The sequence below is a fragment of the Pipra filicauda genome, unplaced genomic scaffold, assembly GCF_003945595.2.
Source record: "Pipra filicauda isolate LSUMZ 115617 unplaced genomic scaffold, ASM394559v2 scaffold141_size4267151_pilon, whole genome shotgun sequence".
In the NCBI taxonomy this organism is placed as follows: domain Eukaryota; kingdom Metazoa; phylum Chordata; class Aves; order Passeriformes; family Pipridae; genus Pipra; species Pipra filicauda.
Window position 1 is genome coordinate 692,505 of NW_024103896.1, and position 13,448 is coordinate 705,952.

General features: G+C 37.9%; 1 protein-coding gene across 1 annotated transcript in view; it reads left to right on the top strand.

Annotated features, from left to right (window-relative positions):
- NOX4 (NADPH oxidase 4) overlaps window positions 1-13,448 on the top strand; it is a 101,652-nt gene that overhangs the window by 15,275 nt on the left and 72,929 nt on the right. The window contains exons 7-10 of the mRNA XM_027744606.2: window positions 1,758-1,830; window positions 6,200-6,280; window positions 10,951-11,179; window positions 13,169-13,333. Coding sequence (XP_027600407.1) covers window positions 1,758-1,830; window positions 6,200-6,280; window positions 10,951-11,179; window positions 13,169-13,333 — 548 coding nt within the window. The remainder of the gene's footprint in view (window positions 1-1,757; window positions 1,831-6,199; window positions 6,281-10,950; window positions 11,180-13,168; window positions 13,334-13,448) is intronic.

The following is a 13,448-nucleotide window of genomic DNA, read 5'->3' on the forward strand; positions in this document are numbered from 1 at the left end:
TTTGCTGCTTCTCATTACTTTCCAGACAAAATTTTTGATCCTCTGTTCACATGCTCCATTTGTTGTATTTCAGCTAGCTTGATTTATTTGTGTTAATATAACCTGGGTTTGCTTATCCAATAGTCAGGAGGGAGGAGTTACATAAGCCCCATAGTAGCTTGAGCAGCATCTTCAAAGCTGTTATTGTACAGATGAGTCAGCAGATAATCATTAGTTTCAAACAGAGATTCTGCATAATATTAAAACCAAATTCCTAAATGATCCAATTTCAAGAAAAAAAAACATAACGGTAGAGCGGTCTTCTTGCTTCAGCTGTTTTATTTAAGGGTTGGTTTGGCTTCAGAGCAATCTGAACTGTTACATGGGAATCAGACTTCAGCACTCATAAAGAATAAAAAGACAAGACATTTTTGGTGCAGGAATTTAGAAAGGAGCAATGTTTGAGTATGGAGGGGCAGACACAAACCTGAGCTGTTGTGCTTCACAAGCAGGTAAACGTCCTTCCTGATGCCATCACACTTCCACCCTTATTTAGATCAAACAATAAAACCCCAACTTTGTAGCTTTTAGGGCATGGTCCAAAGGAATCTGAATAGACAGCAATGGATGGGGTTCTAGATTTGTCAATCCCAACAGATGTTCTAGAATTAGATTTCTGCTTGATGATTGACCTGACTGACTTTGTTTAAACCCAAATATGTGGCTTTTAAGGTGACCAGAAATTACACATAAATACTAACATTCTTTGAGGATTAAAAGGTATTGATGTAATCTCTCACAGATTTTAGGATCCTAATTCTTAATTCATATTCTTAATTACTGGGATGGCACTTTTGAAGATAAGATGCTTAGAAAATGTGCTAACTGTTATTTTCTAATCTGTCTTTAGGTTGATAATTTACTGTACTTTATGGGCAGGATTCTGCTTTAGGATGGGGTCATAGAATATGTTGAGTTGGAAGGCACCCATCAGGATCATTGAGTCCAACTCTTGGCCCTGTGCAGGACACCTCAAGAATCACACCATGTGCCTGAGAGCTTCGTCCAACATACCATGCTGTAGAAATACTTGTTTCTCTCCTTTGACTTAAAAGGGCTGAGGATAAACTAGTTCTGATAAGAGTCTGCATTTGAACAAATGAGTCCAATTGTTAATATTTTTAACCTTCCCTTCTCAAATACTGGCTGCAGATCACTCTCACAGACCTTGCTCCGTGGTCAACAATTTCAAGCATTATACTTTGCCATGGAGATTAATTTCGGGCTCTTCCTCATTCCAGAATGAAATGGGTTGGCAAACAATTGTAGTGACAGATTGCATAGAAATTGATTTGCTTGAAATTCTGTCCCTGACCAGGTTGTTAATTGTCATGATCAACAGAGTTTAGGTCCTGGAATAAGAAAGAGATAAAGAAATTTGTATAGTCAGTCTTACAAATAAACAGTGTTTGTTCTTAGTTACCTGCTTAGAGACAGATGTCATGAGCAAAAGATTGCAGCAGCAAAGACTAATACAAAATTATTGATGCATGGTGTAATACAAGGGAGAAGGTAATTTTCTCTGAGAAGGTGGGAAATTACACAACAACTCTTCTTTCTTATCTAGTTTGATACATGAATTGTGCTCAAGAGATAAGTATTTGCAAGAGTTTGATTAAATCATGATTTGTATATCTAATTCCACTTCCTTAGAAAATCACAGTAGACAAGTATACCTTTTCACAGTTCAAATGTAAGTTATCTTATGTCCCTTTTAGTTCCAGGTCTGACTGGAGTCATTATGGTGTTAGTATTATTCCTAATGTGTACAGCTTCCACATTTGCCATCAGGTAAGACATAATCTGATCATTATACTGAAAAATGCCATTTCAGTAATCATATTCTCCTACTGATTAGAGTGTTAAAAATACCAATTTTCTTGCCCTATTTTTCCCTAGCTTGCAGTAAAATTAGCACAGTAAATTTCGCATTAGAACAGTTACAAAACTTGATTGAATTGCCTTCTGAGAAAAATACTATTTGATGAATGTGCTCAGTTAAAAATGTAGATCTTTCAAATTATCAAATAGTACTTTTTTTATTTTTTTCTGTTTGTACAGGGAGGCGGTAAACTAAGCATATGGAAAATTTTATCCAATGCATAAATTAAGTCCACTGGAAGTAGAATAAGATTATATCCTTATCCTAATTATTTTCACCAATTAATTGTAACAACAAACTGTAAGAAAAACAGTAGCAAGAAAACCCCCTATTCTACTTAAGTAGAATGTTGCTTTTTAAAGTTCTGCTTCTGGTTGTTAGATATATTCTCTTTAGTGTGAATTACAATTCCAAACAGCAATGCAGTGTTGGCTCAGAGCAGCTGATGGGATTTCTGAAGGTTTAGTCCTCCAGTAGGTTCACATTCTGTACCAACATTATTGAACACACATGATAGTAACTGTGAGTGACTGGTACCTTGGAGGATTTAGCACAACGCTGCAGTCTTTTTAAGGCTTGGATTCTGCAAGCGAACATATAAAAATAACCCCGTCATTTTTATAGTGGTTGAATTCAAAGACTGCTCATGTAAATGCATCATCTCACTTCAGCCAACATGGTAGGATGTATCAATTATGTATCTGCAAACATTAATGGTGCTCCATTGATGTGAGTTACACATGTGGTTTTGAACTTTGTTGAACTAATCTGTCTTTCCTGAGTAGAAATGTTATCTGGCAACATTATCCTGTGATTTGGGACATTAGTTCAGCAAATATTTGTGCATTTTCAGTAGACAAGACTACTTCCAGGGTTGAGACCTCTGTGAGGCACTGCAGGCTACAGAAGTGCAAGATTAGGCTGCTGCATGAGATGTCAGGATGGCTGCACACTACGTAGTCTGTACAAATGGCTCTTCTTGTAAAAGAAAAGCAGTTTTGGGAAGATGGAAAAATAACACAATTACTTCACTCTGCAGCAATGAGCCAGAACAAAGTCCTGTTTTCTTCAAGGCCATAATAAATTAGAAAAAAAAGAGACAACATAATGTATTAATGATTGGGAAACTTAGAAAAATATAGGTAGTTGTAAACATATTCTTGGAAATAATTTTGGGGTTCATGCAACATCTTTTGAAGTTACATGCTTTTTATTTCCTTCCACAGTTACTGTAAGTGCAAATACATTCCCAGCTCTCTGCTGTCTAGCCAGAAGAATCAAAGCCCTGAAAAGATCATCTGCATTTCCAGTTACTTTAGCAATAGTTCTTATTTAGAAATGTTATCCTGGCTTCTCTCTCAAACATAGATCTTAAGCATGTCTTTATAGTGTGTTTTCCTAAGAAAACAAGCTTCTGAGTGCATATCATTGTCCCTGTTTAAGCTCTTTCCCTGTATATTCTCATGTGCCCTATGATGGGTGAGCATACTGTATAGTCTTAGGAAAATCATTTCCAAATATTCACTGCCTCTCAGAAGCTGGGCTTTTCAAAAAGTATTTCAGAGACTATTATTCTCTTGGATTCCAGCCCTAATCTGCTCTTGCACACTGACCTGCTTAATAATTTCTTCCTTTGTATATTCCTCCTGAAATTTTTATATGCATGATTATCCCTCTATTTTCCTGCCTTTACTTGTTTAGTAAAGTGTCTGAATAAGTATTGGGATTGAATTAGCTGCTAATGTTTTAAAAGGGGAAAGTGCGTACTGATTGAAAAATTTTCTGAATTTTTGCCTTGTCACACATGAGAATTAGGCCAATATTTTTGGTTCAGTAGTTGTTTATCAGAAGGGTTATGAAGTTATCAGAAAACACAATAAATTCTATCAATAAATTTTGACAATTCTGCTAACTTTCAAATTAATGTCGTTCACGATTTGGAAGTCATGTATTTAAAAGAACATTAAAAAATAAGGTGCTCAAATGCCATCTATTTTTGTAACCAAATATTCCAATCTTCAATTTAATCTTCTAAAGTAGCACATAAATCTTCCTTTTCAAAACTATCTGTAACAGGGTTAAAAATATTTTTCCAAAACTGTACTACTTACTGTGTCCCCTTAAAGCATGCCAAACTCCCTGTACGTTTTCAGTGAGTTAACTATTGCAGGTCTTCACCTGCAAAATTCTAAAGTAGGTTAACCAAAACTTAAACTAGATATTCAACTTACCTCAAATTTTCAGTGCTTTGCAGTCCTAAGCAATGCATTAGTTCTGTGAATAATGTCTATTTTAAGCCTTAGAAGGAAAAAAAATAATAAATGTTCTGAAGAACTATAAAAATATGTGTATCAATAGGAAGATTATTGAATATGTTAAAATATTGCATATATCCATAGGATATACAGTTTAAAGATACAAGAAATACATAATTATTGTAATGTTGGAAAATATATTTCATGGTAAGAGGTTCAAGGATTCACATCCCCTTAATTTAAGGAGGTGAAGTTCAGAGGGCTTGCTGACATTTAGGGGAATTTTATATATGTGAGGAACAGGATTTTATAGTACAGTTATCTGTAGGAGTGCTGAAAGAAAAATAAAATACTTAAGTGGCTAGAAGCTGACATTTAGGTTTATTCAAGACATGCACAAGTGCACAAGACATGCACAAGAAGAGCTTCAAGATCTGTTGTCATCCCTGCCCATAGCATGGGGCAAGGAACTAGGTGATCTTTAAGGTGCCTTCTAACCCAAGCCATTCTAGGATTCTATGACCTGTTTCAGGACTGAGGGTAAATTTTGCTCTTTGTGCCTTCCAGTTGTGTTTCCACTCCCTATACCATCATTTATTTTCATCTTACTGATGTTGACTCCCATAACGTCTTAAGAGATATGATGAGTGACTGCATGGAAATGCCTACCAGGGTATGAGGAGTTAGAAATGGTTTGAGCGGCTTCAAGGAGGAAAAAGTGTTAACATAGTGCTGACTGGGGGAAGGATGTCAGGGTGGAAGGGAGGTTTCAGAGCCCCTTGCTGTTGCTAGGTACCTTACTTTGCTTCCTTTCTTCCTCCTTTACTTCATTCTTTGTTTCTTCACTTGCTTGGATTTTATTTTGGTAGCCCTCAGATTATCAAAATTATTTTTTTTCTTGAAAAAGAAAACAAATAAGTCCTGTATTGACAGACAGATGCAATATATGTGTCAATTGTATTGAAGCAAGGGCAGTTAGCTGGTTATCTAGAAGACCATAGGAGAGGAAAAATTCTGAAAAAAAAATAATTTAACTGTGCCAAAGGAATAGCTTCTCAAATCATGTTCTCAGTGTTAAAGTTGTTTTTTTATTTAATAATTGGTTTGGCTTATGAATGGGAGTAGGTTTTGGTTTTGGAAGGGATTCTCCTACCATGCTGTGTAGTGTGAAAGGTGTGTTTGTGTGCTGTGAAGTAGTGTATTTTCTTAACCATTTGGTTGTTGTTGTTTGTTGGTAACTATTTTACTCAAGCAAAAATCAAACAAGCTTAACAGAAAACAGTTCTGGGTGGATATTTTCTTTGGTCTTGGTTCTTTTCATTTTGCCTAACAAATTACTGATGAAAGGAAGTGTTCTTTTCCCTTCACCTCTCCTGCTCTCACAGTGTAATGTTCTTCTTGTCCCTCCCAAGACCATCAGCCCTAGAGCCATACTGTATGTGGCTTCCTGTCCTGAAAATTATCCTACCTGTGCTCTTGTTGCATTCTTGCTCTAGTTCCTGTTCCTCCTGTATCTCCTTACACTCTATACCCTCACAAGTTTTTTACCCTTCCCACTAGCCCTTTTGCTGCTGTCCATGCTACCTGTTTATGTGTTGTAACCTTAGTGAAACATTAAATTGTATTGGGGCAGGCAGAATGCAAGGTGATGCTCACTATAAAGGGGTTGAGTTTTGAAACTGCAGATGGAGGAACTATTCTAGCTATGAGAGTCTCATAGATACTAACTAGGACCTATGAAAGCAGTGAAGTCTCCTAATTTCAGAAGAGTTCTTCAGCTGTCTTTGTACTTCTACATCCCTATCTCTCTTTGTCAGCTTGTTACTTCTGTGCCAGTCACTTGTTCTTCTCAACACTTAATTGCGTGCAAGTACGGTGTGCCTGTAGGAAAACATGCTGGGCTTTGACTCTTCTACATGACTATGTAGCATATAATGATGTCCTGTGTGCACAGGTCTGTTTTTAATTTGCAGTGATTCCATCTAAGTTGAAACAGCATTGAACCGTGGTTTATTCTTTTCAGGGTTTCAAACTATGACATCTTCTGGTATACACACAACCTTTTCTTTGTCTTCTATATGCTGCTGATGCTGCACGTTTCTGGGTAAGTAAATGGCAAACACTGTCCCTTTTCCTGAAGCACAACCAGAAAGAGCAGTTTTCTTGATTGCTGCCTTTCCTGAGCTTGCTTGTGCACAGCGGGCCAACTTTGTGCCAACTTTGCTGTCTTATATGGTTTTTCAACAGATGTTTGTTTAAATAAATATCAGATTGTAACTTGAAGTATTGTATGTGCTACAGCCAACTAGAACAAATTTCTTCACTTTCAATATTATTCCTTGTCCATTTTACCAGTGTCTAGTGAGAAATCAAGAGAACATAGTTTCTTTCTCTGCCCCCTCCTACCTGTTTAGTGAGAGAAGAATGTGAAGTAAAGTTGCTCATCTCTTGCATTTTCCTCTCTACCTTTCATTTTGACTCCTAAGGAGAGGGAAGGAATGACTTCTCCCTAATTACCTCTTTCTCACTGGTGTGATACAACATTTGCAAGTTTTTCTTCTTGTTTTCACAAACATCAGACCAGTGTTAATGTGCTGAAGGTCAGGACTGTATCAGGCACAAAAAAACCCCTCTCTATTGCGAGTTAAAGCAGTTTCCACAAGTTACGACTTATGTCTGCATGGGTTGGGATTGAACTAGATGACCCTTAGAGGTCCTTTCCAACCCTAACTATTCTATGATTCTGTGAAAATCTGGGCCATTAATGTCCGTGATATTTCCTCTGTGGATGTAGATGCAGAGATTGGTATAAAGAAGGGAAGGTGTATTTGAATGAGGTGTATTTCTCCATGTCATCAAATATCTACTGAAACACAGAGTGCTTTACTGTGTGACACTGAGCACCGCTGCTTAAAGTAAACGTGGAAAGGTAACTAGGCCTAGCAAAGTCATGGGAGGAATATGTTGTTGAACAGAAACATGCAGCCTGAGATCTGGTGAATTGAAATAATGAGTTCAAAACAATTGAAACTCCTGGACACAATTCCTGTATTCTGTGAGTTTGGTTGTTTGTTTTTTTTTTTTTTTTTTTGCTTGTGGGTTGTTTTTTTTTTGTTTGTTTTTGTTTTTGTGTGTGTTTGTGTGTGTGTGTTTTGTTTTTTGTTTGTTTCTGTTTGTTTGGGGGCTTTTCTGTTTCTTTTTTCTGGGGCATAGCTCTTTTCATAGCTGGGGGAAGACGGATATAATGTGTTCTCCTCATCCTGGGGCAGGATGGACTTTTTCTAAATTATTCTTGACAGGTGTTTTTCTAACTTCTTTAGAACATCTGGTGACTGGGATCCTCTAATCTCCCTAGGTAATCTGTTCCAGTTATTGCCTTTGGGATATTTTTCATGTCCCATTTAATTAATCTCCTTCACTGCATTATCCTTTGCCCACTGTATTCCTAACCATGTTCCATTTACCAAGTTTGCAAACCAAGACTGTAGTAATACACCAAACGTTGAACAGACATCTTCTGGTACACAGCCTCCTTAGTACTGAATTACAGAGGCATTCAGTGCAAATCTAAAAGAACTGAGTGTCAGTTAAAAATGGGAGGGGAATGAGTCATGGAGAGTGGGAGTCAGTTCGTTTCAGATGCCTAAATGTAGGTCTCCCCATGTTTTCTAAGTGTCTTTCTCCCATTATGGTTTAATGAGTTCTGATAAATACAGTCAATGAAGCCCGAAGGATACTTCAACTAACTTGCTGTTACAAAGATTCAAGTGACCTGGATTGATTTATAGGCTCTATTAGTGATAGCAGTAAGATCAAGAGAAAGTGGCCACAAGTTGTATGAGGGCTGATTTAGATTGGATATTAGGAAAACTTTCTTCACCAAAAGAAGATGCTTTAAAACAGGCTGCTCAGGGAAGTAGTGGAGTCACTACTCCTGGAGGTATTTAAAAGACTTGTAGATGTGGTGCTTAGGGACATGGTTTAGTGGTGAACACAGCAGTGCTGGGTTAATGGTTGGACTCAATTATCTTAAAGGTCTTTTCCAACCTAAATAATTTGATCATCTCTTCTAAGAATGAAGGAAACTTAGATATCTGCACCCAAATTACTCCTGTGTGGCATGTCTTGGAGAGCTGTGGACTTGTGGCCAGTTACTCTACAGAACAAGGCATCTTCTGTGGCTGAACTGTGCAGACAGTTTGAGTGAGGTTTTGCCTGTATTTCCACAATATTGCTGGATTCTTGTCTTGTTTAAACTGTTGTGGATACTTCTTGCAATATGACTTTGAAAGGTTTTAGTGGCTTAAGACTTGGTGCATATCTACAATCATTCATCTATATTTTAGGTCAGTAGTAGCAGCAACAAAAATTAGTTTATGTAAAACAGATGCTTGATGTTTCTAGTACCAGTGTAAGGAGCTATAAAACATACAAAATCTTTGGAGCCAGGTTCCCAGCTGATCCAAATTTGATGTTACTGTGGTATTACTGTGGTCTATAGAGGCTGAGAATAAGGCCTTTGTGCTCTCACTAGAGTTATTCAAAGATTTTTCTTCCAAAGGGGTGAAAATTCTTATGAGTCCACCCACACACTGACCTTTAGCAGACCCCTCAAGCAACTTACCTTGAGCTAAGCAGCAGAAGATGGATGAGGAGATAGGAGCAGTGCAATTCCCTATAAAAACATTTGGAATCATTGATGTCTAGTTTATAAACTTTAAAATCTTAAGAAATAGTGATATTTCTATTTTCCAGCTCTAGCCAGAAGTGAATTTTGTCTCTGTTTTGGGCATGGAAAATTGGAGCAGAGCTTGAGAGTCTTGCAGATTCTCCATACTGTGCTGGTCAGCCTGTAGCACACTTTTACATTACTTTCTCATTTTGTCTCACCCATTTTTGTTTGCTAAAGGTGTCTATCTCCTACTTCTTGACATCCATACTGAGTTTTTATATATTCAAGTGTTGCATCTAATAAATACATGAGGATATATCTTGGATTTCTTAAGAATTGTGCAGAACTCAACCTTTCTGGGAAGTGATCTTGGGTGTGTAAGACTTGACTTTCCTTAATAACTTCAGAAATGGGAGTAGTTGCAGCTGCTGTTAACAAACAGCTTTGTCATCACTGTTTGCCACTCAGCATGTTTGTAATAGTTTGACCAAACTAGAGATCACTGGAAGGTATTCTCATGTTTACAGCTATTCATGTCTCAAGGAAATCCTCTTTTGGATGTTCTGAGAACAGAGAAGCTGTGGGAGCTGCTGACAGGCTTGCACACAAGGTTGACTGGAAAAATATTGCATGGGCTTTGACTTCTAGCTGAATCCATGAGGCACTATAATATTTATGAAGCAAGGAACTAACGTAATGCCAGTGGTATCTGCCACTTTGCAAATATGTGATGACCAGCAGTGATGGCAGATGCAAGCGATAGGCATGATCAAGCAGTAAATGCAGGCAGAAGCATGGGTGTAGGTGCAAGGACACTTCCCAAATGATTCTCCCAGGGTCAGATGTGGCATTTAGAGTGAGGGGGTTTAACGTCCAAGCTGACATTGTTCACTGGACCATGTGGGAAGCTTGTTACTGGCTGTCAGGATTGCATTTTTGTAGGGAAGATTGCCAGTAGCTTGTCAGAGCCCACTTAAGTTGGGAGTATTGCAGATGTCCTAGTTCTCTCTCTTCTTGTGAACGAAATTCTATTTCTACTGCTGCTGTGTGTTAAGGAGAGGAGGAGGGAGTCTATGTCCTTATGTTTGATTGCATACTTAAGATGAGCCTTCACAACATGGTCTAGTGCTCAGCGGGCATGTCTCACCAGACATTGCCTCAATATGCCTCATTTCCACCCAGCACCATCCTATAGAGGTGTCATTCAGCCTTTCATTTGGCTGATGGTTGGTTTTTCTTTTATTTTTTTCTTTTTGTTGTTGTTGTTGTTGTTTTTTGTTTTTTTTTTTAAATATTCCTGCTTGTGGATTTACTGTCATCAAATACAGATTCAGAGACAAGTAGTGCTTCTGAGGAATTTTACTACTACTGTTATCTTTTCTTCCCTGTTTCCAATGATTCATTCATGTGCTGGGATATCCCAGAGTGTCTCAGGTTTCCAATTCTTTCTTCAGTTTCTAGCTGCAGCTGCAAAGTTCTTACTTTGTTTTACTACAAATTTAGCTTAGCTTAAAAAAAAAAACAAAAACAAAACCATCAAAACCACAAAACAATTTGCAAGGAAGGTTCCTTGGCTATCATGCAGGACTTTCTTTTTTCCTTTTATCTGACAAGATTATATCCAAAGGAGGAAACTATAGAATTGTGTGCAAACCTGATAAACACCAAGTAGTAGGAACATTCCTGCCATTTATAATTTGGCAACTTAGGCCCCTTCTGCTACAAGACTCCCTTAAAAACAGGGCTTGCTGACTGTAGGGAGGATGAGTGAAAACAGCCTGCCAGTGTGAGATTGAATTGGAAATGTGATTACTTACTTTTTTTGCAAAGTTCCCACAATGTTTTCCCTCTTTCAAGCAGCAATAAGCTTGAGGCTGTTCAGTGTGGGAGTGCCAAGCGAGCTGGAAAAGTTAAACCTTGCCTCTAGTGACAGGAGGCTCTATTGTTGCAAATCTTCAATCTCATTGAAAGTCCTGCAAACAAATGGAATAAAAATTCTAACAGAAGATGAGGCTTTTGACTACTCTCGAAAGCCCTCTCTGAATTAAGATAAGTGGTTTGTTTCTTACTTCAGTGTCTTTATTATTCTTACTTTCATGTAGGGGAGTGCTCAAGTACCAGACGAACTTAGAGGAACACCCTCCTGGTTGCTTTAATCCTAACAAAACGCTCCGACAGAATCTGACTGTGCCAAAGGCTTTTGAAGAGCTGTTTCCTGACTATGCTACTGAGCCTTTCCCAGAAGACTTCCCAGTACCAGAACCCTTTGTACAAAATCACTTTATGAGAATTTGTTCCGAGGAACCCAAGTTCCAGTCACACTTCCCAGAGGTCTGTATGATCCGACATTTCAGGTATTATAAGCCTTGCCAAGTCTTTCAGTCAGCCATAACCACTAATTATTGCTTTTCCAGACCACATGTTTTAATAATGGAAAATATTATTAAAACCTTTTGAGGCATTCAAAGATTTGGTGTGGAAAAATCAATCTGTATTAAACCCTGAGCTGCATTACAACGTGATGCATAGAATAGGGAGGGTGGAAAAATGTCAAGAGGTCAGCTGTAATATTTTTTGTACAACATGATAAGAGAAGTATTGGTCATGCTATAAATGTGACTTTAAATTACAGCGTAGCACTTCAGAGCAAACATTTATATAACATTTCTTAAGGTCCCTTTGTAAGCATTGTGTGACAGTAGTTAGTTGAAATAATCAAGCTCCATTTGTTCTCTTTTTTTACCATGCAGATGCAAGTCCTAATACTCATTTCTGGTTTGCAGTTGGTTGTGGTTTGGCTTTTATGACCTGTTGTTTGCAGAAAGGCTTGTTTTAGGTATGGCATGGGTAAATGAGTATGATGATAGCAGGGATAGAAAAGCCTTTTCTTTTTCTGTTTTCCATTTTCATTTTGTTTCTTTATGTTTTGTGGAAGCAGCTTTTTCTTCATCCAAATTTTCTCTTTTCTTTTGAGAAAAGATGAGTTGGGCTGTATTGGTAAGTAGCCTGAGGAAGCTTGCGAATATGGAGTTCACAAGTCCAAGGCCCACCATTCAAGATGGTCCCATAACAGACCTCACAGGAGTTTCTCTTTGTTATTATCCTTGTTTTCTCTTGAACACGTGTGTCCCTTACAAGCTGTAGTGGGAACCCATTTTTCTATGGAGCATGAAGTCATAATAAGAAACAGTTAATTCTACATTGAATTCCTCCAACAAAGTTCTTTGGATTGGTATTTTGTTGTGGTGATACTCCTGAATTACAAGCATCAGTGTATAGCTGGCTCCATATGACCCAGAGGACAGTAAAGAGTCTTAGGGACTTAAGATGCCTGCTTTAGAGCCAATTATGGGAGAAGAGTCATGGAAAGAAATGGCCACTCAGTGTTCTCCTGGCAGCTTTGTAACACTATTTAGGGCTTTTTTGGGTTTGGAAGTATTGTGATATCAAGATTAAAAAAAAAAAAAAGCTTCTGTGAGCTACTGAAACTTTTAAGGCTTTTTTGTGGAAATTAATTAATCTCCGCTAGTTTCAAGAGAGGTTGATATGTAACTTCAAAAATTGGGAAAGAAAGATGGGTGAGGATCAAGGGCACTTCAATGCCATAGCTTGAGTGACTGAGCAGATGTAGAATTAGTAGTTAAGTCTGCCATAAGCTATTGGTAATTGACTCTTAGGATGAGATTTAGCTGAGCAGCTGCAAATGTTTCCATCTGGAGTAGTCACCCAGGGCTCCCTGGGCTCCCTGAATAATCACTGCAGAGAAATGGGCATTTCCAGGACATCTTCTGTCTATCATACATATATTCCATGAGGGCAAATGACTTGTGATTCAGAAGTGCCCATTCCTCTCTGTTATCTATGATTTTACGCTAGTTTAATATAAACATAAATTCTATGGAACAAGAATGAATCTTTCTTTGGTTTTTACTTGAACCTGAGATTATTGTAAGATAATAGTCAAGTAATATTACAAGACAAACAGTGTTTTTCCTTAAAGGTTAAACGATTATACAGTACTCTGGTCTGTTACATTTTGAAACCACGTATGTATTGTGTCTTTGGCTGCTGAAACCAGTTGCAATCTAACTACATAAAACCAGAATAACGTGGTAGCAATTGAGGTCATTAGCATTTTATTCTTGATAAGTTTTATTCCTTGTACTTGTGGATGATGCTACTGGTTAGACTGATTAAGGCTTCAGAACATACTTGAATTTTTGCATGTAGAGAGATTTGAAGGCTAGATGTGAAATGAGGTCCTGCAAGTACTCATGTAGTTAAAAGTCCTTGAGGTGGCCTATTTTTGTTCTCCCATAGACCTGGTTTTGGATTTCTGGACCCCTGTGCTTGTACTGTGTGGAAAGGCTGTACCGCTACATCCGCAGCAATAAACCAGTCACAATAACTTCAGTAATAAGCCATCCCTCCAATGTCCTTGAAGTAAGGATGATGAAAGATGACTTTGAAGCAAGGCCTGGTCAGGTGAGTTAATGTGCCCCTAAAAAAGCACTGTTTTCCTGTAGCGTTGTCTATAGGGATGACTGTCGATTTATAAACACTAGCCCATCACTGAATGTTCTGAAAGTATCTTTTCTGT